Source organism: Salarias fasciatus, chromosome 10 (assembly GCF_902148845.1).
Source record: "Salarias fasciatus chromosome 10, fSalaFa1.1, whole genome shotgun sequence".
NCBI lineage: Eukaryota > Metazoa > Chordata > Actinopteri > Blenniiformes > Blenniidae > Salarias > Salarias fasciatus.
Genome location: NC_043754.1, coordinates 23,771,776 through 23,798,447, shown reverse-complemented (window position 1 = coordinate 23,798,447; position 26,672 = coordinate 23,771,776). Strand labels below are relative to the sequence as shown.

The 26,672-nt window shown below is 45.7% G+C and overlaps 8 protein-coding genes across 10 annotated transcripts; 2 read left to right on the top strand and 6 right to left on the bottom strand.

Annotated features, from left to right (window-relative positions):
• Positions 1-2,767: 2,767 nt before the first annotated feature.
• On the bottom strand, positions 2,768-17,450 carry LOC115394938 (claudin-4-like). 3 transcript variants are annotated; one of them, XM_030100244.1, is made up of 2 exons: positions 17,445-17,450; positions 2,768-3,838 (listed from the first exon to the last, which is right to left on the bottom strand). In XM_030100244.1, the coding sequence occupies exon 2, from the start codon at positions 3,784-3,786 to the stop codon at positions 3,160-3,162; it is 627 nt and encodes a 208-aa protein (XP_029956104.1). In that variant the 5' UTR covers positions 3,787-3,838; positions 17,445-17,450; the 3' UTR covers positions 2,768-3,159. The 3 variants fall into 3 exon arrangements, with proteins under 3 accessions (XP_029956104.1, XP_029956105.1, XP_029956106.1); XM_030100245.1 differs by having other exon boundaries at positions 2,768-3,821; XM_030100246.1 differs by having other exon boundaries at positions 2,768-3,793.
• Positions 5,892-8,492, bottom strand: LOC115394933 (claudin-4-like). Its single transcript, XM_030100239.1, has 3 exons — positions 8,323-8,492; positions 7,916-8,158; positions 5,892-6,795 (listed from the first exon to the last, which is right to left on the bottom strand). The coding sequence occupies exons 1-3, from the start codon at positions 8,455-8,457 to the stop codon at positions 6,373-6,375; spliced, it is 801 nt and encodes a 266-aa protein (XP_029956099.1). The 5' UTR covers positions 8,458-8,492; the 3' UTR covers positions 5,892-6,372.
• Positions 8,626-10,029, bottom strand: LOC115394939 (claudin-4-like). Its single transcript, XM_030100247.1, has one exon. It carries the CDS (start codon positions 9,917-9,919, stop codon positions 9,362-9,364), a length of 558 nt encoding a protein of 185 aa, XP_029956107.1. The 5' UTR covers positions 9,920-10,029; the 3' UTR covers positions 8,626-9,361.
• LOC115394934 (claudin-like protein ZF-A89) lies at positions 11,257-12,051 on the bottom strand. Its single transcript, XM_030100240.1, has one exon. It carries the CDS (start codon positions 12,015-12,017, stop codon positions 11,358-11,360), a length of 660 nt encoding a protein of 219 aa, XP_029956100.1. The 5' UTR covers positions 12,018-12,051; the 3' UTR covers positions 11,257-11,357.
• Positions 13,407-14,393, top strand: cldn29 (claudin 29). The gene has a single exon (XM_030100243.1). The coding sequence runs from the start codon at positions 13,451-13,453 to the stop codon at positions 14,081-14,083; it is 633 nt and encodes a 210-aa protein (XP_029956103.1). The 5' UTR covers positions 13,407-13,450; the 3' UTR covers positions 14,084-14,393.
• On the bottom strand, positions 16,070-16,836 carry LOC115394935 (claudin-4-like). The gene is made up of 2 exons (XM_030100241.1): positions 16,827-16,836; positions 16,070-16,743 (listed from the first exon to the last, which is right to left on the bottom strand). Exon 2 carries the CDS (start codon positions 16,703-16,705, stop codon positions 16,070-16,072), a length of 636 nt encoding a protein of 211 aa, XP_029956101.1. The 5' UTR covers positions 16,706-16,743; positions 16,827-16,836.
• A 515-nt stretch (positions 17,451-17,965) lies between the features above and the next one.
• On the bottom strand, positions 17,966-19,182 carry LOC115395638 (claudin-4-like). The gene has a single exon (XM_030101265.1). It carries the CDS (start codon positions 18,965-18,967, stop codon positions 18,323-18,325), a length of 645 nt encoding a protein of 214 aa, XP_029957125.1. The 5' UTR covers positions 18,968-19,182; the 3' UTR covers positions 17,966-18,322.
• A 4,926-nt stretch (positions 19,183-24,108) lies between these two features.
• Positions 24,109-25,476, top strand: LOC115395904 (claudin-4-like). Its single transcript, XM_030101584.1, has one exon. It carries the CDS (start codon positions 24,329-24,331, stop codon positions 25,004-25,006), a length of 678 nt encoding a protein of 225 aa, XP_029957444.1. The 5' UTR covers positions 24,109-24,328; the 3' UTR covers positions 25,007-25,476.
• The last annotated feature ends 1,196 nt before the right edge of the window (positions 25,477-26,672 follow it).

Sequence of the window (26,672 nt, the reverse complement as noted above, 5' to 3'; positions counted from 1 at the left end):
GGCTGAGGTCTCAGAGGTGGACTCATCCATCACCCAAGCTGAAGTCACTGAGGTGGTTGGTAAGCTCCTAGGTGACAAGGTACTGGGGGTGGATGAGATTCGCCCCAAGTACATAGAGCTCTGTAGGGTGCTCGAGGGTTCGTGGGAGTTCGCCCAACCAGTCCACATGTGTTTTGTGTACTTGGAGAAGGCATTCGACCGTGTCCCTCATGGTGCCTTGTGGGGGGTGCTTCAGGAACAGGAATACGGAGTCCGGGGCCCCTTATTAAGGGCCGCCCGGTCTCTGTATGACTGGAGTAGGAGTCTGGTCTGCATTGCCGGCAGTAAGTCGGACCTGTTCCTGGTGCATGTTGGACTCCGGCAGGTCTGCCCTTTATCACCGGTTCTGTTAATAATTAGAATTTGTAGGTGCAGCCAGGGGCCGGAGGGGGTCCAGTTTGGGGACCACAGGATTTCATCTTTGCTTTTTGCAGATTATGTTCTTCTGCTGGCGTCATCGAACCCAGACCTGCAGCATGCACTGGGGCAGGTTACAGCCGAGTGTAAAGTAACAGAGACGAGAATCAGCACCTCCAAATCCGAGGCCATGGTCCTCGACCGGAAGACTCCAGGTTGGTGGAGAGACTCTGGCCCAAGTGGAGGAGTTCAAGTATGTTGGGGTCTTGTTCACGAGTGAGGGACAGATGGAGCGTGAGATTGACAGGCGGATCGGTGCAGCATTTGCAGTGATGCGGTCGTTGTATCGGTCCGTTGTGGTGAAGAAGGAGCTGAGGCGAAAGGCGAAGCTCTCGATTTACCGGTCAATCTACGTTCCCAACCTTATCTATGATCATGAGCTTTGGGTCATGACCGAAAGGACAAGATCCCGGATACAAGCGGCTGAAATGAGCTTCCTCCGTAGGGTGGCTGGGCGCTCCCTTAGAGACACGGTGAGGAGCTCAGTCACCAGGGAGGACCTTGGAGTAGAGCTGCTACTCCTCCGCATTGAGAAGAACCAGCTGAGGAGGCTCGGGCATCTGGTTAGGATGCATCCTGGACACATCCCTGGGAAGGAGTTCTGGTCATGTCCCACTGGGAGGAGACCCCGGGGAAGACCCAGGACACGCTGGAGAGACTATGTCTGTCGGCTGGCCTGGGAACGCCTTGAGATCCTTCCAGAAGAGCTGGAGGAAGAGTCTGGGGACAGGGAAGTCTGGGCATCTCTGCTTAGACTGCAGCCCCCACGACTCGGTCCCAGATAATCGGTGGAAAATGGATGGATGGATGAATTACTCTGTGATTTACTCATTCCCAAATAACTGACTATCCTACGTTATTAATGAATAAACAACAGTTTATTCTGTTAAATAATTGATTTTGGATAAATTGCTTTGTGCCACACTTTAAACAATTCATTACATCATAACTGATTGTTATTAGTGATTCACAGTTAACAGTCTGCAATTATTAATTAGAACATGACAATTTACTGAAATTATTAATTTAATTAAATTACTTAAATTAATCAATTACCTCTGGTAATCCAGTAATTTAATACAAATCTAGTAATCTAAAACAAATTACTAAATGTAAACCCCAAAAGTATGAAACGTGGACTCAATAATTGACCAGGAAAGAGTTGCAGAGTGGAGAGGTCACAATCAGTTTGTAAAAAAAATCTTTCACGAACGCTCGTAAAACCGGATCCACATGATTTAAAGCTAGGGTAGACGATGTTGTCCAAAAGCACTTTTTGTCATACTGAGTGAAATACTCCTTGCCCCCTGGGAGAAGTCAATACATTATGTGTACGGAAAAAGGTACGGAAAAAATCTGACAACTGTAGCGGCCAAAGGACAGTAAAAACTCCGACCAATCGTAAGGCGCAGACCGCTCTTAAGAAACCAATCAGATCCCTTCGCTGTCCTACCAGCCCCCTGCGCGTACATTTCAATGGCGTGCACTGGCCCTGATTCAATGCGCGCGCGCGTTGCCAGGGCGCTCTCGATGCTCGCGTGAAAAATAGAACGCGGAGCGGGCGCGCGCTGCGCTCCTATGCGCGTTGTGTGTGGGCAGTCAGAAAGGTTAATAACGTTGGAGGCGATCAACGGGAGCTCCTCCAATGGGGTGGGAGCTGGGCAGAGCCTTGGGGAGATGCTACATTCATGCTACATGCTAGTTTTCCAAGATTGCCGACCCTAGCTTTAAAGGTGCATTAAGGAGTTTGCACGTTTTATGTGAAACAGCGGCCCCTGCAGGCCTTGGGCGTAATGCAGCTTAGTGAAACACTCGTGCCTGTGGCTTGCATGCACAGAAGAGGGGAACTCCTTCCTCACTCTTTCAGTAGCGCTCGAGTAAAATTTAAGTTTCTTTTACCTGGTGGAGTCTGCTGGAGTTGTGGCAGTGCTAGAAGCCAGTCTTTTCTTACTTTCTGGAAGATCCTGCTCAGTTGTTGCTAACTAAGCATCTAGCAGAGTAATGGCGGACAAAACGAAACTTAAGGATATCAGGTCAGCGGCAGCGCGCAATACATCACATTCTCTCAAATTCTCCCCAAAAAAATTCTGGTGCCGGACCGGCACTGCAACTTTCAAGTGACAATTTAGCCCTGTTAGAGGTACTTGTAATGAATATGTCAGGGCACATTGTACACATCATTAAAAATGTGTAACATATTTATGGTGGAAAATAAGTATTTTAAAAGTTGAAAAACTCCTTAATGCACCTTTAAGCAGATAACTTTTAAAAAATGATCATAAATGTGAAGAGAAACTGAATTTAAGTAAAATGTTTATTAAAAGCAGCAAATGTTATATTTCAATCAATATTCAGCCAGTTTCAGTTATAAAAGTGGACTGAAAGAAAACAATTCAGATTAGGAGATTTCACATTCAAAGACATTAAAATGATTCTTCTATCTCATTTCATGAGAGTCATTTATATAGAACTTCAAATGTGAATAAACTACAATCCGTTAGTAACGGTTAGACGGTAGAAATGTTTACTGACAGAATGATAGTTTCCACATTTCATAGCATGTTGCACTGTTATGATCTAGAAGTCTGAGATAAAAACACTGACGTTACACATTCATTCAGCAAATCACAAAAGAAATTCTAATGGTAGAGTTTTTCCGGCTGATAAGGCTTAGTTGGAGTTACTTGTCACAGAATCTTGGACCTATACAGAGGCCCTGCTGCTTTCCACAGAGCGAGCATTGGAATACTTAATGTTCCTCTCATAGCTAGGAGGACAGGAGCTGCAGAGGATGCCTCCCCCCAGGAACAGCAGCCCCGCGGACCCCCAGCCGATGAACAGCGAAGCCCCCATCTCCCTCTTCTGAGCGTTGATCAGGATCGGGTTGTAGGAATCCCGAATGATGGTGTTGGCGGTCCAGCAGACGGGTATGAGCACCAGAAGGCCTGTGATGATGAAGACGATTCCAGAGGCAATGGCCACTTTGCACTTCTGAGATTCATCACGCACAAAGTTGGTGCATTTGCCTCCAATCACACCAAGCAAGATCCCAAACACCCCGACGATGATGGCGATGACCACCAGAGCTCTGGTAGCCTTCAGGTCCTGAGGCAAGACCAGCAGGGAATCGTAGACTTTGCACTGCATCTGGCCGGTACTCTGGGTCACGCAGTTCATCCATAAACCTTCCCAGATCAACTGAGACGTGATGATGTTGGCACCGATGAAGGCTGTGACTTTCCAGGTGGGGAGCGCACAGATGAGGATGCTCCCAAAGAACCCGATGACGGCCAGGGACAAGCCCACAATCTGTCTACAAGCAGACACCATGCTGACGCTCCGGCGATCTCGTGGAATGAGCCAAGCTGTCTGCTGCCCAGAGCTTGAGTGGTGTGTGAAGAAAGCAAGGGTAGAGTTTTTTTTTTGTTTTGTTTTTTTAAATCACCCACTCAGAAATGACCAGGGCTTCCTCTTGTGCAATGTATGACACTCAGGGGGAAGTCAGAGGAGGAGTTATCCTCAGTTGTCTTGGGACTTAAACTGATTTGTGAAGAAATCAGTAAACAGCAACCTGAAGGGATTTTCCTCAGTGTGCAGTGTTGAGATCAGGTAACAGAACAGGCATGAAGCTGAAGACATCAGGTGTTTTCAGGGCTTCGTCATGGCTGATTCATTTGAGTCAGGTGTGCCGGAGCAGGGAGGCATCCACAGTTCAGCGCAGGCTCCAGGACTAAAGCAATGCTCAAGAAATATGCTGATGTATCTCAAAGCAGTCGGACCATCCTGTAATTTGGAGTGATGGCTTTGGTTGATAGTTGAACCACTTCCCACACAGCGTCTGAGTTATCTCTTCCTGAACCCCAGCAGAGCTGTCAGCTGGCCTCATTGTTATCTCTGGAACATGTTGACATTTAACAGCACAAATAACTCCATGTGTGGTTGATATGGCTGTCTCCTTTACTCATAATCATAATAATAGTGATGAAATAACCTGTGTCCTTCACCCATATCTGTCTTAAAGGGACTTAAGGCAAGATTTGTGAAAAACTACACATGCATTTCCAGTTTATTCAATGCTAATGGGTCGTGAAGCATTAAAAACCTAAAATAACAGGCCAATCCGCGTATCTGTCTGTTGCCTTATACAGGCTGTGTGCCAAATAATTTGTTGCTGTTCGGGGTCCGAATTTCCCGCGCAGTCGTGGGGATGTGACGTAAATTGACACTGTATGCGCGTTACCGAACAGGAAGAACATGGCCGCCGTGGACGCGGACTCAAACGCTGCTGGGTCAGGGGCGGGCAGTGTTGCCAACTTGGTGACTTTCTCGCTAAATCTGGCGACTTTCCAAAGCCTCCTGGCGACTTTTTTTTAGTCAAAAGCGACTAGCGACAAATTTAGGGACTTTTTCTGGTGCTCTGGAGACGTGACAGGACGTCTCTGCTGCCGTCAACAAGCAGCGGGTGCTGCGTGAGCCCCTCCCCCGTCCCAAAGCACTCACGAGCGGCCAGTGTCATGCAGCGCTCCCTGCTGCAGTCAGAGAAGAGAGGAGACCCACACCACTCCGTCCACTCGTCAAATGGATCGCGCTGCGCAAATACGCCGCTGCTCACTCGCTGACAAACCAAGAATCAACAGAAGAAAGTTCATTTGTAGTTCTATTTGTAGTTTCATTTGTCCGCTCTCCCGGTAATATTATATATTTTGCTCCCGTCTGTGAAAGGACTTTATCAGCGTTATCTCGTGAGTCAAAAAAAAAAAAAAGACTGAAGCCGGACAGGCACCCGAATAAATATTGGATATGCATTTGATTCATGGAGGGAACTTCAGCTGCATTTGGGAGTGAAAACGATGCTTACCAAAATCACATAATATGCGCTGTGGTCTTGCATTAAACTGTGATGTTGTAAACAGCATGAGCATCCCTGGTGCAGCGCTGTGAAGCCGGACTTTCTGTAAAATGTTTGTGCGCGCTCCCGTGCTGCCTTGGCTGGTGGCTGCAGTTACCCACAGCACCTATCACGGCAGCACTGAGGTAAATTTTGTAAAGTTGCCTTAAGTCCCTTTAAATGAAAAGATCCATGATTTCACAATTAAAGGTATTTATTTTTCACATTGGATGCAAGATTTTATTTGTTCATTATTTTTATCATAAATGCAAAATGTTCAATTTCCATTTGATGTGTGCTTTTATTTGAAATAAGGTGGTCTGTTCAAAATAAATGTTTGTATATGTGTGGTTTTGAAAACTAACCCCATCTATACTGTAAGTATCTTACATTACTATGAGTATTTTGCTTGGAAAATCTACTCGGTCATGTAGTTTCCAGTAAAGGGAGTTTTGTTTTTTTTTTGCTTAATTAGAGGGTGCCGTTTTGGAGCGAGGAAGGCTTGGAATAAATATCTGCAAAGAATTCAAGGAACTAACACTAAAACCACGATTCCCTTTGTCTTTATTGGTATTGTTTTGACAGCCTCCTAAAGGAAAGCCATACACAATGGGAAATGGGAAATAAGTAACATGATCAGAAAAATGAAGTCCACATTGCTGTGTGAAGAAGTCCATTAATTCAAGAAAATTTAAAATAGTATCATATTAAAGTCATCCATAACTACGTCAATAAGTCCCATTCTGTTATCTGGAGACAATCATCTATGTCAGGGTTTCTTAACCCTGGTCCTCGAGGCCCAGTGTCCTGCATGTTTTGCCTCTCTCCCAATTGGAACACACCTGATTGCAATGAGAGCTAATTACTGGGCTGCTTGTAACAAAGCCCAGTAATTAGCTCTCATTGCAATCAGGTGTGTTCCAATTGGGAGAGAGGCAAAACATGCAGGACACTGGGCCTCGAGGACCAGGGTTAAGAAACCCTGATCTATGTAATGTGTTTTGGCCAGGAAAGTCTCTGCTCAGATTTTAATATCTGGCCTGAGTTTGATTGTAAAATCCAGCCGTCCTTGAGTTTCGGGAGTTCTGTCGATGCACCTGAGCTGCGTAGTTCACCATTGTCGGGTCATTTGGTCTCGCTAAATCTGCCCTCATGGTGGCCATGCGGGTCGAGCTGTCAGTGAACTGAGTGCTGGAGTTGTACGGCAAGTAGTAGTAGGAGGGAAGAGGCCTCTCGTCCTGCCCACAGACAAAGCAGAGGAGGGCGCCGCTGAGCAGGAGCAGCGCCGAGGAGGCCCAGCCGATGTAGATGGAGGAGCCCACCTCCCTTTTTAAGGCAGCCGGTACAAAAGGGTCGTTGAAGAAGGAGAGGGTGGCTGCTGCTGACCAACTGACTGAAATCAGGCACAGGACACCGGACAGCAAGCACAGCAGCCCGCCCAGTAAGCACACCTGGAACACAAGAGACTTGAGTGAAATCCATCAGAAAATGACAGAATTGAACCATAATAAATGTAATCTCTCTTAGCGCTCCTTTGTCACATGGAGAATATCCCTGATTTGACTCCTGATAGACGTTTCTGTGAGGAAGCTGCATGTCCTCTTCCTGTGTTATCAGGTTTTTTAATTGGGGACTCAATAGGCTCCATGAATGCGGAAGTGTGCTATTGTCCACCTCTCTGTGTATCCTGCTGTCTCCTAAAGTCAGCTGGGACAGGTTCCAGCTTTGAATTGGTTAAAGCTTTAAAGAAAATGGATGGATCATAGCACAACTTTCTTTGTTATAAAAGGACTGACACAAGGGGAAGGTGAAAATGTAATTAACAGTGCGACCAGAGCCTGAAACGGATTCATTTTACCTTTAAATAAACACAATATGTTTTCCAGTCCCCAAACAACACATCAGTATTGCACAACGACCCCTTAAAATGAAATCAGGTAGTTCTGTGAGTGTGAAAATCAGTTGTTTTACACATGCAATGTGTCACTGTGTAACAGTGGGAACAGCAGCGAGGCTGAATTTCTGATAAATGCGCTGACTAAAAATTACTACAGAAAAAAATGCAAGCAGTGCAAAACCTTGGAGTGTTGCCATCAGGCCTTTAGCTGAATTATTGAATAAATGTCATGAATTCTTGGCTGGCATTCCTAAATAAAGTGTTACTCACATGTTCAAAAGTCTACGGTCTCCATGTAAAGGTAGTGATATGGAATAATGCTTTGTTTTCAAAGTTCTCAGGAACACAGTGTGAAGGCTGCTCTGTTTTGTCTGAAGTCACTTGGAAACAGCGTCTGCTAGTCTCGTGAGATCTAGCTATATGAGATGGCATGGCCGGAAGTCATGCCAGAGTCGGGTTGGATTCTCCCCAGAGCAACAGCCTCGCTCTCAATCAGCTGATTGTGTGTGCTTTCTCTGCAGTCCTCAATAAATCCTCCTTGTGCAGCGTCAACACCTTGACTCTTCATCTTTGGCTCTGATTCACCAAAAATTCCACAACAGGCAGGATGTTAACCCAGCACCACATTCTGTTCATCTGCCAAACAACAATCAGGAGACCAACAGCTTCAGCACCTTCTTTTTGGAGGAAGAAGGCGACGGAGGCTCGAGTGGGTCGGGAGGATTTCCACTGCAGTTGACGGCTCCTCCTCCGAGGAGAGTGACGATGAAGCCCAGAATCCCAACAAGGATGGAGATGAGTGTGAGGGCGCGGCCGGCCTGGATGTCCGTGGTCAGCGTGATGAACCCTGTGTGCCTCTTGCACTGCATTTGGCCCGTTGATTGGAAAATGCAGTGCAGCCACAGACCGTCCCACACCTCAAACACAGACAACGACACCATTAATGGTTTGGAAGCTGGACAAGATAGAGGAGGTTTCCTGTATTTTAGAACGGATATCGAACATGTAAAGATAAAAAGTAGCATGTACACCTGAAAACTAACCATCACGTTTAATACCAGATGAACACGGATGGCCTTACCGTTTGTGCAGTCACAATATTTGCTCCCACGAAAGCTGTTTCGCGCCACATTGGAAGCCCACACGTCAAACACACTCCTAAAACCCCCAGCAGACATAACGCCAGGCCTCCAATCAGCCTGCCCTGGCCCCCCATTTCAAAAACATACAACCTTCTTCTGCTGCAGCAAAACCAGGAAAAAAAAAAACACAACAAAACTACCGAGCGTCACCCTGAAAAGTACAGAAACTGTCACAGTTTCAGTGACGGAGAAAATCTACAAAACATTTCTCTTGTCAGGTGTAAGAGAGAATAAGCTATGCTCCACAGTTGTTATGTTGTCCTTAAAGATTAAATAGTCAGATGACACAAAGATCAACAAGGAAATGCAAATTGTGTTCTGAGAGGGGGAACTTTTAATGTCTGTCAATAAAGTACTCAAACAGCCCAAAGTGGTTTTTCTGGCCTTTAAGAGTAAAAGTTCATGATAATATTGCTTTGCTCTCCATTTCTTTGACACAAAAAATATGTTGAGTAAGTGTTTGATTTGCAGGTTTTAATTGTTATCAAAGTGAAAAGCTGAAGCACACATCAGTAAAACATACTGATAACATATAAATATGACCAAAAAATTAAATGTACTGTTGTTAGATGACAAACTCAAAAAATTATGAAAATAAACAGATCCAAGATTGTCCTTATGTTTACAATTTTGCTTTTCATTTCATGTCAGACATTGTGAGTGCAATTACTGAAAGTAAAAGTAGCTCAAAGTTCGAAAAACAAAACAACAAAATCTATTTATACACAGGCATAACAGCATGAATATTACAGATTGTGGTTAAAAAAGCTGCTTTGGTCTTTTGTTTGTACCAACAATGTACTGCGCAAGCTAAAATACATCAATTCTGATGTTTTTCTTAAAAGAATCTGAACATACTAAATGACTCTAGTGCAATTGTAAAGGAGAAAAAAAAATCCATCTCAGGCAGATGAAGCCAGTCACAGTCAACACAGACAGTCACTGTTGGATGAATGTCTCTTTCTGTCCTCCGTGTCCTCAGCATCCAAAAGTGCTACACAGTATTCCTCCTCCAAGGACAAGGAGAGCACCGGACGCCCAGCCCACATAAATGGAAGCTCCCAGCTCGCCCCTCCTCTCCTCGATGGCTCCAGGGCTGAAAAACCCTGTGATGATGTTGTGAGCCGTCCAGCTGACCGGTACGATGCACAGCAGTCCTGCTACGATGAACACCACACCTCCAGACAGGCCGATGTTGTCTTTCTGCCGCCTGTCGTAGTGAAAGAAGTTGGTGCAGCGGGCTCCGACCACGATGAGGCCGATGGCCACCACGCTGACGCCGATGGAGCTGCAGATCAGAGCTCTGGCGGCCTGCAGGTCTCGTGGCAGAGCCAGGATGGAGTCGTAGGCCTTGCACTGAGACTGCCCCGTGCTCTGGACGACGCAGTTCATCCACAGGCCTTCCCAGAAGATCTGAGAGGTGACAATGTTCGAACCCACAAAAGCCGTCACCTTCCACATAGGCAGGCCACAGATGAGGATGGTGCCGAGAAATCCGATGATCGCCAAACTGACGCCGACGAGCTGAGTCTGCATGGCGTCCAAAAGACAGTCCCGAGCTGTGTTTGAAAGTGAAGCAGCAAAATCAACCCTCGACGGAGGTTGACACCATTTTAGTGTGAGCAAAAGCAGGTATGCTTCTTTGTTTTGCACTGCAGGTATTAGTGAAGCAACAGGGAGGAGACTTGGTGTGTGGGTTTCCTGCTTGACCTGATTCCTTCTCACAGCTGAATGGTTTGAGGGAGGAGGAAATGTTAAAAGGGGTCATGTTTCTGAAACGTCTTTGTGATTCAATCCAATCCAGTTCATTTATAAAGCACTACTAAAAACAACAGTGTTGAGCAAAGTGCTGTACAAACACAAAGTAAAAACAAAAATAAGACAAAAATAAGACAAAAGACAGTCTTGAGCTGTACTAAAGGTACAAGGTTTAAATGTACTGGAGGACCTGTCCAGCAAAGCAAAGAATCCACACTAGACTTCACTTTCCCATGAATTCTATAAATCTTTGGATTTTTTGGCAAGTAAGCAGGACTTAAACATGTATGAATTGCATGACAGTTTACCAACTGTTGAAACCGTCACCAGCCGGCTCAGTTGGAAGAGCCGGTCGCCTCAATCAGAAATTGCAGGTTTCATTCCATGCCTGCCCACAACCCGAAAAACCGATCCCAGTAGATGAGCACCTTGCATGACAGCCGCTTCCTTTGGTGTCTGAATGGGCGATGCGATATTCAGCAAAAAGTGCTTTGGGGATTGCTCAAGTGGTAGAAAAGTGCTGGATAAGGAAAAATCAGTATGAATACCAGAGTTTGATTCCTAGTTGGGGCATTTAAGTCTAGTTTCCCTATTTTCTGAAGTGATTCAACTTCCTTTCACCGTCCAAAGCATTCAAGAGTTCCTCAATGCGTTGAAATGAGCCCTCATCCCCATCAAAAACCTGCAGCAAAACCAAGTTCCTGGCAGCTAGTTTATGAGCTTCTATGCATTTCCATTAAGTTTGAAGACCTCGGTGTCCAACTTTAGGGTTTAATATGCTCAGCCTAACTGAAGAGTCTACGCTTTCCAGACACTAAATGCATTTGAGATGCCAAGCCCATCAGAGGCTCAACGAGATAGCGTGGTTCATTTGAACATCACTTTGCAAAAACTGAAGACTTGCTTCCTCTAGTTAGTCTAACATGCAGAAAGATTTAAACTCCCATTGCTGCTGGAATTCTCAAACACCCTTATGTTTACAAATCCAGTTCCCACAGACTGAAGCCGCTTGTCAACGTCACTGATGATGCATGTTCAGTGTGGCAATAATTGTGCAATTTACAAAATTCTCAAGTATTTCAGACAAAAAAGGCCCAAACCACTAAATAACTTAAAAGACTTTATTAAAAACAAATTGAATTCCGCATTCAACATAAAAATTAAAAACGTTCCGTGTCTGGAAGGCTTCACTTGTGCAGTCGGACAGCTTGCAGACTCACACATAGGCATTCACACTTGGTCCGGAGCTGGACGGTGGGCCAGACTTCACGTAGTGGGCCCTGTAGGGGTACCGGTCGTCCTTTCTCTGGTCCTGGCAGCAGAGGTGAGACATCAGAAGTCCTCCTCCGATCAGCAGAAGACCTGCCGACCCCCAGCCGATGAACAGCGACGCTCCCAGCTCCCTCCTCTGCGGGTCGGTCATAATGGGGTTGTAGAAGGTCCGGATGATCGCATGAGCAGACCAGCAGACGGGGATCAAGCACAGGATCCCGCCAATGGCGATCAAGACCCCAGCCACAACTGCTACCTTCCTCTTCGACGCCTCGTCCTCGATGCAGTTGGTGCAGTTCCCCCCGGCCACGGCGAGCAGGATTCCTACGAACACCACCAGGATGGAGATCACCACCAGGGCCCGAGCCGCCTGCAGGTCCGGAGGCAGCGCCAGCATGGAGTCGTACACCTTGCACTGCATCTGTCCAGTGCTCTGCTTCACACAATTCATCCAGAGGCCCTCCCAGAAGGTCTGCGCCGTCACAATGTTGCTCCCGATGAAGGCGGTCACCTTCCACATGGGCAGGGCGCAGATAATGATGTCGCCCAAAAATCCGATGCAGGCCAAAGCAACGGCGAGAATCTGGAGACCTGCGGACGCCATGTCGTCTCAGTCGAGGTGCAAGAGAAGTCCAGTGCTCTTCACAAATCAACTGAAGGCAGGGCTCTCCTGCTGGGTTTATATCCACATGGTGGCATGGTTTCTGATTGGCTGTTTCCAATCCCCCTAATGGGAAACACCTGTGGTCATTCAGTGGCTCTGGCTCTCTGGTGGAGCGCTGCGTCACCTGAAAGTGTTTTCATTGATTACAGTCACAGATAAATAAAATAACGTCAAGTTAAATTAAACAAAAAAAAGGTCATCTAATTACATTGTATTGAGATTAGTGCATTTCTGTGCTTGTGATGACTTGAATGAAACTCAATTATCTTGACATTTAGATTCTATATATTTATGTTTTCATTACTTTCACACTCATATGGATCTTTCAATAAACATGAAATAGAGAGCTGTGGAAGTTCTTGTGGAGTAATTAGCACTGATGGTTTTATTTCTCTGAAAAAACATTAATGTGCATTGATCTTGCAGTTATCTGGGTTCTTCTGCTGTGATCAGCAGGTGAATTGGTGTTGTGCAGTGTTCCAGCTGCACAGCACCAGCAGGTGGCTGCACAGCGGTATAGTGTTGCCTCACAGTGGAAACACTCTCTGTGCAAATCCAAGTTTCCATGACTTCCTCTAGGTAATCTGGTTTCCTTCCACAGTTCATAGATATCTGCTTGAGGTTAATTGATAGGTGTGATTATGAACCTGTGTGCCCTGATGACCGGGGTGTAATCTGCCCTCACCCAAAGTCAGCTGGGGAGAGAGTCAGCGCCCTACAAGCCTCAGCTGGATCAAGTAGGAGATAAAATGCTTGCATATCATTCAGTGTCCGTGAGTGAGTCTTTATGAAGGTGAATGATGGACTTATGAAAGTTTTCTAAAGAGGTTTTACCATTTCTTGTTTTTGCCCTGCTGCCATAATTTAACTGTGGCCTCAGATTATGTTGCAGCATGACTGACTTGTTTAGTTTAGTTTAAACCAAATAAATATTTTTGTTATTTGTGACCCTTTCTATCTGCTCTCACCATTACAATAGTTTTGTTTTACAACGATTTTGGAAAAAACTCTCAAGGATGTGGCTTTATGCTTTTTTTCTGTAATTTCATGCCGCTTTTATGTCTGAGTTGTGGACGTCTTTGATTGAGCTGCACCATTAAAGCAGCCTTTCTTTCTCTGAGCTCTGCTGGGGCACTGGAGGGCCTCTTTGTGGGAGAGACGCCACTGAACTTAAAGGCTGCATGATAGATGTTTATATCTGACCAATGGAGCCAAGCCCACCCACAGGACGGAGGAGAGGGGCAGGAGGGGGTGACATGGGGGCATCTGTACGTCATATAAAACGTCTCCACAGCAAGAGAATTTTTCAGTAGGCACCCACAAGAAGAGCACAGCCACAGCTAGAGAGAAAAGAGGAACCAGAGCAAACGGCGATGGCGTCTTTAGGGCTGCAGATTCTGGGCGTCGGGCTTGCAGTGCTCGGCTGGATCGGAAACATACTGATCTGCATGCTGCCCCTGTGGAAGGTGTCCGCTTTCATCGGCAACAACATCGTGGTGGCTCAGACCATCTGGGAAGGACTGTGGATGACCTGCGTGGTGCAGAGCACGGGTCAGATGCAGTGCAAGGTGTACGACTCGCTGCTGGCTCTGCCTCCGGACCTGCAGGCGGCCCGGGCCATGGTGGTCATCGCCATCCTCTCCTCTCTCTTCGGCCTGCTCCTGTCCGTCGTCGGGGGAAAGTGCACCACCTGCGTCGGAGACAAAGCGGCCAAAGCGCGAGTGGCCATCGCCGCGGGCGTTTTCTTCATCCTGAGTGGAGCTTTGTGTCTTGTGACCGTTTCTCTGCCCGCCAACAACATCATCAAGGACTTCTACAACCCCGCGGTGCCCGATGCTCAGAGGAGAGAGCTGGGCGCCTGCTTGTACATGGGCTGGGGAGCAGCGGGACTGCTTCTGATCGGCGGCGCTCTCCTCTGCTGTCAGTGCCCAGCGAGGAGAGACCACTACAGCGGGGCAAAATACTCCCCACCAAAGTCCACAACGCCCGGAAAGGAATTTGTCTGAACTGCTGCAACACGTTAGAGGCAGCACGCGCCATTCAGGACTCGACTTCACATGCAGCCCAATCGAGTGGCTGATCAAGTTTAGATTTGCATTCTGACTAACAGCTTCTGACTAACACTCTGTGATCTCCTGTTTCAGAAGGGTACCTGAAACCCAAAGGTACGCTGGACCCACGCAGCGCCGCTGTAGTTCTGATGCCTTTTGTATGATGACTTCCGTATTCATTTGAATTCTTCTGATGTTTTTGTGATAAACTCTGTAACAGAAAGAACTTCAGAGGAATGTTTTGTTTGTGATGGTTATTCCTCATTTCCAGTGTTTTAAAATTCAGAAAATAAAGGATATTTTCTCATCAGCTCTGTGTGTATAATTTAAAATAGTTCATTTAGAAGAAGAGAAAAAAAATCATCTTTATTAACGACTCTGCTTAAAGATGATGATAAAGGTAAACTCATGTACTGTTAGTTGTTGCTTGTCTCAAAGGAAGAGTGTGTATTGTAGGCACATCAGGTTAATTAAAATAAAGCAAAAAGATTCAGATTCATCTGTGGGTTTCAAATTCATTCCTAATTTTATCCTGGCTGCTTGAGATGTTTGGGATAAATTCTGTATACCACAATTTTTTCAGCACTGTTGTTGCTTTTTGCAAAAAGTCAGACTGCTCAGTTCAGCTGAACAATGGTTAAAAGTTACAGAGCTGTACTGTTCCTCTCGTCAGACTGGGTTCAACCGAAAATGCGAACACAAAGAGAAAACCATTAAAGAGGAGCAGGATAAATGGTGCTGGCAGGACTTGGCAGATGTGCGCTCACTGACCAAAGTGTAAATATCCATTCTCTCTAGATATAAAACAGCTCCTTAGCAACATGAATCCAAGCATACACAGCGCAGTGTTGTCTCTGACACGGACATCCATTTTGCTGGATAAAGACACTGTAAATCAGCTCCCTGATAATAGAGCCGTTGATTACAGCATGGCAAACATCTCAGCCAGATACAGCAAAGTCTCATGGGTCAACTCCCGTGGATTCCTGCACATTTTGTCATGAGACGCTGGTGAGAAGCAGAGTTTCCTTACAGTGAGCCTGCAGGCAAAAAAAATAAAAGAAGCAGGAGTACGAATAAAGAAGCTTTATTTCTGACATTTCAAGGACAACAGGAAGTCTGACAGTCATCAGTACGCCATCAAATAAACGATTCCATGTGTATTTTCAATTATTAAATTGAGCTTTAATGCAGCCGATCAAGAGGGTGTTTGTGACAAACTCAGAAAAATAGAAAGCTATAAAAAAAAAAAAAAACTGTTTTCATTTTCTCCTACGGACAAAAAATACGCCATGCAAGAAACTCACTGGCATGCATTTTAATAATAATAATAGCTTCTAAATCTAATAACTACAGTCATTTTCTGACCAAAACGTTTGCTCCTAATGATACTGGTTACCTTTGGAAAAGCAGCATACATGTTTATCTTAACAAAACACAGTGTGGCCTAAGCTGTTTTATTTAACCTTAATCATACGCTGTATTTAAATATCCAAGATTCATTTCTTTGTCTGTTCTTTAAAAGGCTTCATAAAGTGAATTTGAAGGTGTTTTTGAGTAAATACCAAACCTTACTCTTCATGAATTAAAGCCAAGGATCAAGGTGTGTAAAACTAACTTTGGAGGCAATTTGATGGATGTGTGACAGAAACTTCACTGTGGGTCATGCTGAACATAAATGTCATAAAGTAACTAAGATGAGAAGCATGATTTCACTTCATTTCAGATCTATTTACACAAATGAATAACAATCATAAAAAAGGATTCACATTAAAATTCAAGGAAAGGAAATGTTTTTAAACAGCCAAACCTTCAATAAAGTGTAGAAAATTGTGGGAAAAAAAATCAAACTTGGCCTTATGAGTGAAAATCCTGAGCATTAAGGAATTAATCTTTTTGCATTTTTCACACAGAAAATTGAAAAAAAAAACCTTTTCAGACTCACACATAGTCCACATTTGATGATGCGGTTCTTGCCGGGACAAACTTGGCGGGTATGTAGGGTCTGCCGTCTTTCGGGGGGCAGTTGTTGCACAGCAGGCCCCCCCCCAGCAGCAGCAGCCCCGCCGCGCCCCACCCGATGTACAGAGCGGCTCCCAGCTCCCGCCTCTGAGCCGCCGTCACCAGGGGGTTATAAAAGTCCCTGATGACGGCGTGGGCCGACCACGACACCGGAATCATGATCAGCAAAGCGGCGATGATGAAGATCACTCCGGACACGATGCAGGCTTTGGCTTTGGCCACCTCGTCCTCCATGCAGTTGGTGCACTTCCCCCCGACTACGGCCATGAGGACGCCGAACACCCCGACGATCACGGAGATGATCACCATGGCCCGGGCGGCCTGCAGGTCCTGGGGCAGCGCCAGCATGGAGTCGTACACCTTACACTGCATCTGGCCCGTGCTCTGCACCACGCAGGTCATCCACAGGCCCTCCCAGATCACCTGGGCCGTCACGATGTTGGCCCCGACGAAAGCGGTGACCCTCCACATGGGCAGAGCGCAGGTGATGATCGTTCCCAGCCAGCCGACGAAGGCCAGCAGCACGCCCATGATCTGAAGGCCCTGTGAAGCCATGGCTGCGCACCTGCTGCCGCAAACTTCTGCACGAGAAACTGGAACAAAGAAACATTCATTAAACTCTCTGGAAATGAAACACTGCTGGGTTTACTGGTTTGATAAATCGCCGCCGCCGTACCGAGCTGAGGATGTTTACTGCGCTGTGAGGCGCTGAGGTCCGACTGTGAGAAGATAAATGCCTGCTGTTGTGGTTCTAACTCTCAGGGTGGAGTTTCTGTGCTCCCTGGACAAAGAGGGGAAACTGAGAACTGATATCCACGACCCTTGTTCTCTCTCTTTTCATTGTTCACAGGCATACAGGCTTTGTTACCTAAAGCAAGGCTTTAAGATGGGAAACAATAGCCTTCCATCCCAGCTGTGCTTACACACACACTCGCGCACACACACACACACACACACAGGTCAGCTCAAACCCTTGTGCAAACATTCACATGAAACTTGAGGGTTTCTTTTTCACTGTGTTCAGCTCAAGCAAGAGCAGTAAAAACACAATCAGATCTTCTTCACATTATGACTTCACCCTGAATGATGAGAATAAGAAAAAAAACATGCAAAGACAAACCAAGGCAACCTCGCTATCTGATTTTAGAAAGTAGAGCACCTTGGTAAAATAAATGAATGAGTGTGCGATAGCTCATGGCTGCTATGGAGCTTTACTTGAGGAAATTTAAAGATTTGTAAGGAGAATTCAGCATAAGACATGGACTCCACATGACAATTTGCATTTTGATGCAACAGATAGGAAGAGGTTATTCTGCTATCCGTCTGTCAGAAGTTTAAGAACTGGGTTAACTCCAGGTTGATGCAGTGTTTGAGTAAGTTTCGACTTCATGAAAACTGGGGCGACAGTCTAAATCTCATCATAATCAAAACGCTCTGGTCTTCCCACCCCATGTTTGGAGTCCACACAAAGTGCAAATACCTTTGCCTGTAGGCTCACAGTTTGAACGAAGACAGGTTTCCAGCCATCTTGTTCTTTTCTTTTTTTCCCCATTGGCCGCACCTAAACCTGATTAACAGGAAAGTCAGACAATAGACACCTCTCAAATACCGTTGGGGTGGTTTTTCTTTTTCTCTTGAAGGGATCCTTGTTTGGAGGATAATAGAACACCCATGCATCAGAAACTGTGTAAAAACAGGATGGTCCAAACTGTAAATACATTATAGTTGAGTAAATCGATGCAGCATTGTGTGGTGTAATTTTGAGACCGATCAATATGTTGTGCTGTGTGAAAATGAAGTACAAAGACAAGTAGGTCAGATCCACAAATAATAAAAAATATTTATTTACAGTAAAACTGGCACATGATGAGATTCATACACATAGTTCATAAAGACAATCCACATAACCACAGGTGAGCATAAAAAACAAAAACAACAGAATAATGTAGTAACAAGAAGAGGTTAAGTGATATTCATTCAGGACATAAAAACATGGATTAAGCATTTAAAACAGGTTTTCTCCTTTGGGCGTGGTTCCTCTTGTGCCATCGACACTCTCATGAGGAGAAGCTTTTTCACCGAGTCAGATCCTGAAGTTTCAACACACAGTGCCAACAGTGTTTCTGTCCCACAAATGCTGCTTCCTGGAGGGTCTTGTTTACTGGAGCGCTATCAGACGAAAGCTTTGTCAGAGTTCGGAGCGGACGCCTCGGACCGGGCAGCTTTGTACCTGGCAGTGTAGGGTTCCTCGTCTTTGGAAGGGCAGTTGCTGCAAAGCATGGCCCCACCGATCAGCATCAAGGCACCGGCTCCCCAGCCGATGTAGAGCGCCGCTCCCAGCTCTCTCTTCTGGGCGCTGACCACAAGCGGGTTGTTGAAGTCTCGGATGATGGTGTGGGCCGACCAGCAGACGGGAACGAGGCAGAGGATCCCGGCGATGATGAACATGACCCCAGCTGCGATGCCCACCTTGGCTTTGGACGTTTCGTCCTCCACACAGTTGGTGCATTTCCCACCGGCGACGGCAAGCAGGATGGCCATGACGCCCACGATGATGGAGATGATCATCAGGGCCCGGGCGGCCTGCAGGTCCGAGCTGAGGGCCAGCATGGAGTCGTAGACCTTACACTGCATCTGGCCGGTGCTCTGGACCACGCAGCTCATCCAGATGCCCTCCCAGGACGTCTGCGCCGTGACGATGTTGCTGCCGATGAAAGCGGTGACCTTCCACATGGGAAGGGCGCACACGATGATGGCGCCAATCCAGCCCAGGATCCCCAGAGCGGCACCCAGAATCTGGAAACCAGCAGACACCATTGTGGTTTTCTCCTCTGAGTTTCTTCAGGTCAAAGGTCTTCCTCTTGTCAGAGACAGTCTCTGTGTAATATAAATCCTCTCTTGGAGTGGCTGGAGGCCCCCTGGCTGTTCGCTCTGCGTCTGTGACGGATGCGAGCTCTGTCAATCACACAAGATAGCTGAATGAGTGAGGGTTCGCAGCAGAGCAGCTACATAAGGCTGAAAGAGGAGGAGCCATGGAGGGAACACAAGTCTCCTGTTCTTCAGGTCTCATGCACAACTCCACCAGCCCATAACCTGTTTACCTTCCCTGTGTGAAGCAGTTTAACACAAAGCACTCATCGCTCTCTTTCACATGTGGCAAAACGAGCCAAACTCACTCCTCAAGCCGCATGAATACACCCATTTTATCAAAAAAGAACCCTGAACATAATGTTAAAAAGACTTATCATTGTTCACCTGTCGTCCGTCTGCCCCCTCCCCCAAGATTCCCCTCACCTGCAGGAGGGTGGAGTACTGAGAGTGACTCTGTCGCTTCCAAATAACAAACCTCTGACGAAAGCTTTGGACTGCACTAATATGGTCGCATCCGCAGTGATGCTGTTGTGTGACGCCTTCTCAAGCTACGGATGAAATGTAACCGGGCTAAACTCATGTAACGTCAGACTGCTGTTGCTCAACTGTTTGAGCTTAAAAAAACAGATTTCCGTCTCGTGTCTCAATGACAGACTGTGGGCTAAAGTAGCTGAGAAAGTAATGTATGATAAAAGTACAACACCACTCAAGGGGAGGATTTTGGTTTCATTGAAATAAAAAGGCATGTAAGTGTCGTAATTTCTTGGAAGCATAGAGATAAATCACTGACAAAAAAGAAAATGACATAAAAGAGTCTTTGAACTAAAGGTCGAGGTCAAAGCAAAGCTCTGTCATGTTCAGACAGTGTGTGTGTGTGTGTGTGTGTGTGTGTGTGTGTGTGTGTGTGTGTGTGTGTGTGTGTGTGTGTGTGTGTGTGCGCTCTGGAAGTCACACTTAAGGCTGATTGTAAGTGTGAACATACAGGAAGTTCTTGTCCTTAGAGGACCATTGGAAAACAGCTTGGACTAGATGTGAAGCTGCTGACGGGCGGAGCAACAAACGGCAACAAAGAACAGTGAGCGAGACGATGAACAGCGTCTCTGACGGGTCTGGATTTTCCGGCTTTTGACTGTTGTCACACAGACATGAAAGGAAAACATGGCCGCCTGGAGTTTGGTCCTCCTCCTGCCTGCAGTGCCGCGCTCTGTCCAACGGGAGGCAGCCCATCCTGGAACATTTCCGTCATCCTGGAGTGAACCTTACAGCAGTCAAGCGGTCCGGACAGGCCAGTCATTTTCACATCCCGGTGATCCTCTGGCACATTTTAACAACACTGCCTAAAAACGACAACTTCATTCTAAACACAGAGTTCCTGCAGGGTAAAAGGCATCAGCAGCTTGAACCGGCGTTCACTGGCTGTTAACTGCAGTTCATACAGAACCATAAATCTCAAAGAATCCATGGAAATCAAACCACTTCAAAGAGACAAAGAGACTGAATCTCTTTTCACTGTAGAACTGAGCACAGGCTTGTGAGTGAAGGACAGGCCGATGGGGGGAAATCCAGACTTCAGCCAGTATTAAAGCCAGTACTAAAGTATTGTGTGTGTGTGTGTGTGTGTGTGTGTGTGTGTGTGTGTGTGTGTGTGTGTGCTGGCATGTGTGTGTTTGACCTACTTTGTGGGCATGCTGACCTGTTAACACACTCCCAATGTAAGGATCCGTCTTAATTGTGGGGACAAAATTTGAGTCCTCACAGCATTAATCATTCAAATCTAAAGGGAAAATGTGTTTTCGAGTTACATCCATTTTAGGATTAGATGAGTAAATAGTTTGGAAAAGTTAAAAAGTTATTCTCTACGTAAGAGTTTGCAAGTTAGTGCAATATCTCCTGACGTGAGCAAAACACAAGCGAGTGTGTGTACGTTTGTGTGTGCATGTGTATGTGTGCGCCTTTTTATTTGGTTTACGGTGTTTAAACGTGGGGTGTAGCGTGTTTACGAGGCTCGGTCAGGTGAGCAGTTTCTACAACACTTTACTGCCGCTCACTCGCCTTGATGGACGGGTCGTTGAACTTCTCTGCTATCTTTAATGGGGTTGGTGCAGCTGTTTCAGTTTCTGTCGTTCGGATGCACAACTTTCCTGCTTGTCAGCGTGGAACCTTTGAGTTACCATCCTCCTCTGTCAAAAAAATAAATAAATAAATAAATAATACATTTGATTGATAAAATTGGATTGCTTGAGTCTGTGTGTTAACCCTGTAATGAACTACCAACCTCGGGATGCGAGTCACCTGTGTTTCCTGAGGCAGGCTCAGCTCTCTGAAAGACAAGTCTGGAGACAGTGGACAGAGAATCCTACTGTTTTCTGTTTTTTGGATTGTAAATTGGACTGTTTACAGCCTTTCAGGTATTTCCATGTGTGCGTGAGTCTTTTCTGAAGACTTCAGTCAATCACGCCAGATAAACATGGCTCAACTATGTAAAGTTTCACATTCAGTTTTTGTGACTTTAACAGCTTTCGTTCTCTTTGCAGATCTGAAATTGAACACCTACTTCCCTTTCAGGTCTGTCGGTGGTGGACAATCTTGTCTTTATTTGCATCTGACTGTTGTGCAGATCTCCTAAATCAATCGACCTGTCAGAGCTGCTTCACATTTTCAGCACTGAAAGACAACAACTCAATCACGAGAGCTGCTTATTTCAGGATTATTCCATCCTCCTCAGAACTTCCTCTAAGAAGGACATTTTATAACTCTTCCCGTATTTAGGTTACTGTGATCAGTGCGTTGGTTGTTATCACAGATTCACTGTAGGTATATTCGCTATCAGAGCTTCCTTTGGCAGACGACTGATCTGTGTCCTCTGAAGAAGTTCTCAGCACTTCCGTCTTCCTGTAATAAAAGATTGATTGTTAGTATGCTCTCGCAAATCCTCTGCCACACAGAGAAGTAAACAGCTGGGAAACACTAATCCTTCTATAAACTGAGGCTCATTCATCAGCTCTTTTCAGAGATGAAACCGTGCAGCAAAAAACTCCCCGAACTGAGCCAATTCACATCCGTGGAAAAAATTCAGTAGCTGTATTTATAAATGCTGTTCAAGTGAAATCAACTCCTGGTCAAGCCGGGTCATCCACAATCTGTGTTTTCGTTTTACATAAATAACTTAGAGGTTTCTGCATGCTCTGACTCGTGGCCTTCATTTTTTAGTTTTCCCTGTGGTTCAGAGCTGCCAAGTATTGTGTAAACTGGGTCATATGAGGGAAAAGAGAAAGAGCTGACTCAGAATTTGTTTTTTATCATATATCTCACATATCCTGCTGTCTTCAGCCATCTGTAGGAAATTTATGAGCCCCATATACTATATAAACAAACACAATATAAAGCGAAAGTTATAAAAAGAAAAGTTATTGATGATAATAGTGGAATTTCAAGACAAAAAATAAAATATCTGAATGAGAAACTTTGTATGCTTTAATAAATCTTATAACAGCTTTTAATTCATTTCGCTAACCTCAGCGGTACATACAGTGTGTGCACTCCTCACGGTTCTTTCACACATTTGAACCTTGGTTGCTCGCTCCTAATAATGTTCAGGTTTCGCTTTGCAGGAGATGGATGTCAGTTAATGATTAATCGGTTTCCCGAGTGATTAAAATGCAGACCCTGGCATCCATAAACCGAGGGGCAACATGAAAACAGGTTAACAGAAAGTAGTGGCCTCCAACGCTGCAGATGAACAAGGCCTTGAGCCTTTTATTATTGTTTAATCTAATCGCTTATCTGGTTTACTTTTTATTGCTGTCTATGGTTTCTCTCTCTGGCTTATGCTGCTTCAGGAGATCAAAAATAATTATCTAGTTTCCTGTTACACTGACCTGCATGTACTTTAACATACTTCTTGTTGAGTAAGGTCTTTGTGCAGAAATCACAGTAAAGAATAAAATGAATAAATGTTTACTTCCTAAACTCATAATAAACTTAATAATATTAGTTTCCCCTCATCATGGTTGCTATGTAAGTCTCTTTTCTTTTAATGCAAACAGAGATGACTAATAATAAAGTGCACACACACACACACACACATACACACACACAATCTCAAGATAAGTGTGTCAATAAGTGTGATGCTGACATCTGCCTGAGTTTGAGGGAGAACAGAAAACACCGGCTGCAGCAAGCTGTGGAGCATTTCTGACCCAGTGAATCAGTTCTGAACGTCTGTGACTCCTTTCAATGATTTTCTCTCCTCATTGACAGAGGACAATGTGTACAATCTGTGTGTCATCTCTGCGTCGGCTCAGACTGGTTCCTTATCCAGTGTTTGACCTGCCCATCAACTGTTGGGATCGGTGCCAGCTTCATCGATACGCCCTTGTCCAAAGCACTGTGGCGCTATTGTTCACCACGGTCATGGCATGAAAATAAAAACTAAGAGGCAGCAGATGAGCACAGTTTGTTCACACAAGTCACACGTCTGGAAAATATGTTTTTAGCTCGTGTGGTTTCTCATTAACTCAGATTTTACTGAGCGTGTGACCCAGTAAAGATGGGTCATGTTTCTGCCATAAAAAGCATCACGTCACGTTAGAGGGCCGGCCATAAATCCACAACACATCAGGTAAACACAGGTGGAGCCCAGAATATATGGAAAACAGCAGGTATGGTTCCTCTCCTGTCTTCATCTGTCTCCGTCCACAGACACACGCTCCTTCCAGTCACACACACTAATCACTCACACACATGCACGCAGTAGAGAGCATGTTTGTGTATGTGTTACGGTCCGGTGTGGTCACCTATCAACCACGCAGCAAGGCCTGCTCTGGCCACTCATTACCTCCTGGGAGCAGTAAAACCGACACACCCGGAGCTTCCACAGGCAAAAGGTTAAGCCATAAAAACAGCTGTCATTTGAAAAAAGGCTCCGTATTCTCAGCAGCACTCCCAGGTCGGGCGGGAAACAAAGCCCACTTTCCTCTGATTGGCTTGGGTTGGCGAGTGATGTCCTCTCCCAGGCGGGTCGGACCTCAGCGTAATAAACGAGATAAGGATCGTCGACGCCATAAGAGCCGCGGATCACTGGAGGGACACATCAGGCGGAGAGACCGAGGAGGACGACTCAAGTGACAGAGCCACCGCCGCGGATCCAGCAGTTACCTCCGGCGAGCGTGAAGCCGGCGGGAGACGGAGAAGCTCAAAGGACAAAACACTGACCTGACCCACAGAAACGGAGGAGCTGAGGAACGGAAGCTACATATCTGAATCCAGAGGAGGGAGCAGGGACAGAAAGGAGAGTCTCGGTTCACCATGGCGTCGTTCGGACTGGAGCTGGCCGGCATCTCGCTCTCAGTGGTGGGCTGGCTGCTCAGCATCGTCAGCTGCGCTCTGCCCATGTGGAGGGTCTCCGCCTTCATCGGCGCCAACATCGTCACGGCCCAGGTGTACTGGGAGGGCCTGTGGATGACCTGCGTGGTCCAGAGCACGGGACAGATGCAGTGTAAGGTGTACGACTCCATGCTGGCGCTGCCCCAGGACCTGCAGGCCGCCCGGGCGCTCACCATGGTCGCCATCATCGCGGGGATGGTGGCGCTCCTCCTCTCCATGGTGGCGGCGAAGTGCACCAACTGCATCGAGGAGGAGGCGGTCAAATCCAGGGTGATGATCACCTCCGGGGCGGTGTTCATCGCGGCGGCCGTGGCCCAGCTGGTGCCCGTCTCCTGGTCGGCGCACACCATCGTGGTGGAGTTCTACAGCCCGCTCGTCCCCGCGGGACAGAAGATGGAGATCGGGGCGGCGCTGTACTTGGGGTGGGCTGCCGCGGCCCTGCTGGTGACCGGCGGCGCCATCCTCTGCTGCAGCTGCCCTCCGAGGGAAGAGAAACCGACGAGGTACAGCATGCCCCCCCAGAGCCGCTACGCGTACTCTGCAGCGCCCATGTCAGCGATGACGGCTCCGAACTCCTACAACAGGAGGGACTATGTGTGAGCGCCGGCAGCACCGCTCCGCTCTATCCTGTTCGTTTGTTTTTTATCGATTTCCTTGTACAGAATGTAATGACAGCAACTTTTGTTGATGTTCAATGTCATAAATTGTGTAGATGTTGTTGGTATTCACAGATACTCCGTGATACACAAAGGACAGAATGTGGCGAAAGAGGAATATGTGTAATCCAGAAAACAGCAATATGCTCTGTATTCATTTGGGCGCATGCGGTCGGGTCTGTTGTGGATGTTCGTCTTGTGATCAATCTGCAAACAGTCCAAACGGAGTAAAGCTTGAAGACTGATGAAAGTCATGCAAGGTCAGCTTGTTTCAAATGAACATGAATTCAATGATTTTCAACTTTTCATCTGTATCACGTTTCAAAGCACTGAATGTTGTGTGTTCGTTTATTTTCTACTGTATTTGAAACTTTGTCTTTAACTTTATTGTTGCGACACAGCTTTTATTTTCTATTTTCAATGATACATGCGTGTGACTTTTTTTTTTATTTTGCATTTTTTGTGTGTTATTGGTTTCCAGATCTCCCGATGAAACAAAATCAAATGGAAATAAATGATTTTGAAAAATTACACTTTTCTGTCTGTTAGCATCTGATTTTTTTTCATTATTATTATTATTTTATTTTTTAACTGTTATTGGTGCATAACATTGTGACCAGGCTTTGATTCTGTAGTTTTAAAAAATAAAAAGGAAGCACTTCTGGTCACATGGTCCCTGAAAGTAAGCTACAACTCAAATAATTATACTTACTGAAATATACATTTTCTTTAAATCCATATGTTAATTTTACCAAAATGGTGTCAAGCTAAAACCAAAACCTACATATGTTTCATCTTTTTTTGGAGAATTATCTAAGGGGCCTGTAGTTTCCCTAAAGTCTCTCTATGCGTCTCTGTTGTGTTATTTAGAGAATTTACCCTGAACTTGACTTACTATTCTTATTTGTTATATGTTAAAAAAAAAAGCACATTTTGCCATATTTTTGGTGATACATCCATCTATCGCGTGTCACAAACACAACCATGTGTTCAGTTATTGTAAGGTAATTGTCATAAATAATGTGCACAGAAATGAAGACATCCGCAAATGTAGTCATGTGCGCCGTATTGCATAATGGATCAAGCAAGCTGAAAATGTTTAGGCAAAGAAAATTTCCATTCCCACTGTAGAGGGGAAGTTTAATTCCCTCTGCCGTCGGTCTGAGTGAGAGTCTGGATGACAGACACCATCTCCGTCTTGTTTTGAATAGTGAAATATTGAGCAGTCGTTCTGTGACGCACCATTGCGTTACTTTTCTGGTTTCGGTTCCCTTGAGAAATATCTGATAAATCTGCCCTCTCATGCAGTGGCAGATGGTATTATTTAAAGTTATTTCATGTTATGTTACATGGAAGTTCTCTGTTTCTGAAGTTATTTTGCACTGGAATGAGGAAAACGAAATGAAATGACGACGCAGTTTTTTTCTGAGTGCCAGTTTCCAGAGTTCTTTAACAGAGGAGACGTTTGATAAGATGATTTGATATGCCACGGCCAGTGGTGCAGAAGAGATGCTCTAGTCAGTGTTTTGGCAAAAACAGGAGAGAGAATGTGGTGGAGACCCTTCTGATGAAACAACAAACAGCCGGGCGTCGATCACCTGCCACCCTTG

Coding starts and splice junctions, on each gene's coding strand:
- LOC115394938 (XM_030100244.1), bottom strand. CDS start 3,786: ATGGTGTCTGCTTGTAGACAGATTGTGGGCTTGTCCCTGGCCGTCATC.
- LOC115394933 (XM_030100239.1), bottom strand. CDS start 8,457: ATGGGGGGCCAGGGCAGGCTGATTGGAGGCCTGGCGTTATGTCTGCTG. Junction 8,159..8,322: donor ATATTGTGACTGCACAAACG/GTAAGGCCATCC, acceptor TCTGTGTTTGAG/GTGTGGGACGGTCTGTGGCT. Junction 6,796..7,915: donor CTTCTTCCTCCAAAAAGAAG/GTGCTGAAGCTG, acceptor CTTGTGTTCCAG/GTGTGCTTACTGGGCGGGCT.
- LOC115394939 (XM_030100247.1), bottom strand. CDS start 9,919: ATGCAGACTCAGCTCGTCGGCGTCAGTTTGGCGATCATCGGATTTCTC.
- LOC115394934 (XM_030100240.1), bottom strand. CDS start 12,017: ATGGCGTCCGCAGGTCTCCAGATTCTCGCCGTTGCTTTGGCCTGCATC.
- cldn29 (XM_030100243.1), top strand. CDS start 13,451: ATGGCGTCTTTAGGGCTGCAGATTCTGGGCGTCGGGCTTGCAGTGCTC.
- LOC115394935 (XM_030100241.1), bottom strand. CDS start 16,705: ATGGCTTCACAGGGCCTTCAGATCATGGGCGTGCTGCTGGCCTTCGTC.
- LOC115395638 (XM_030101265.1), bottom strand. CDS start 18,967: ATGGTGTCTGCTGGTTTCCAGATTCTGGGTGCCGCTCTGGGGATCCTG.
- LOC115395904 (XM_030101584.1), top strand. CDS start 24,329: ATGGCGTCGTTCGGACTGGAGCTGGCCGGCATCTCGCTCTCAGTGGTG.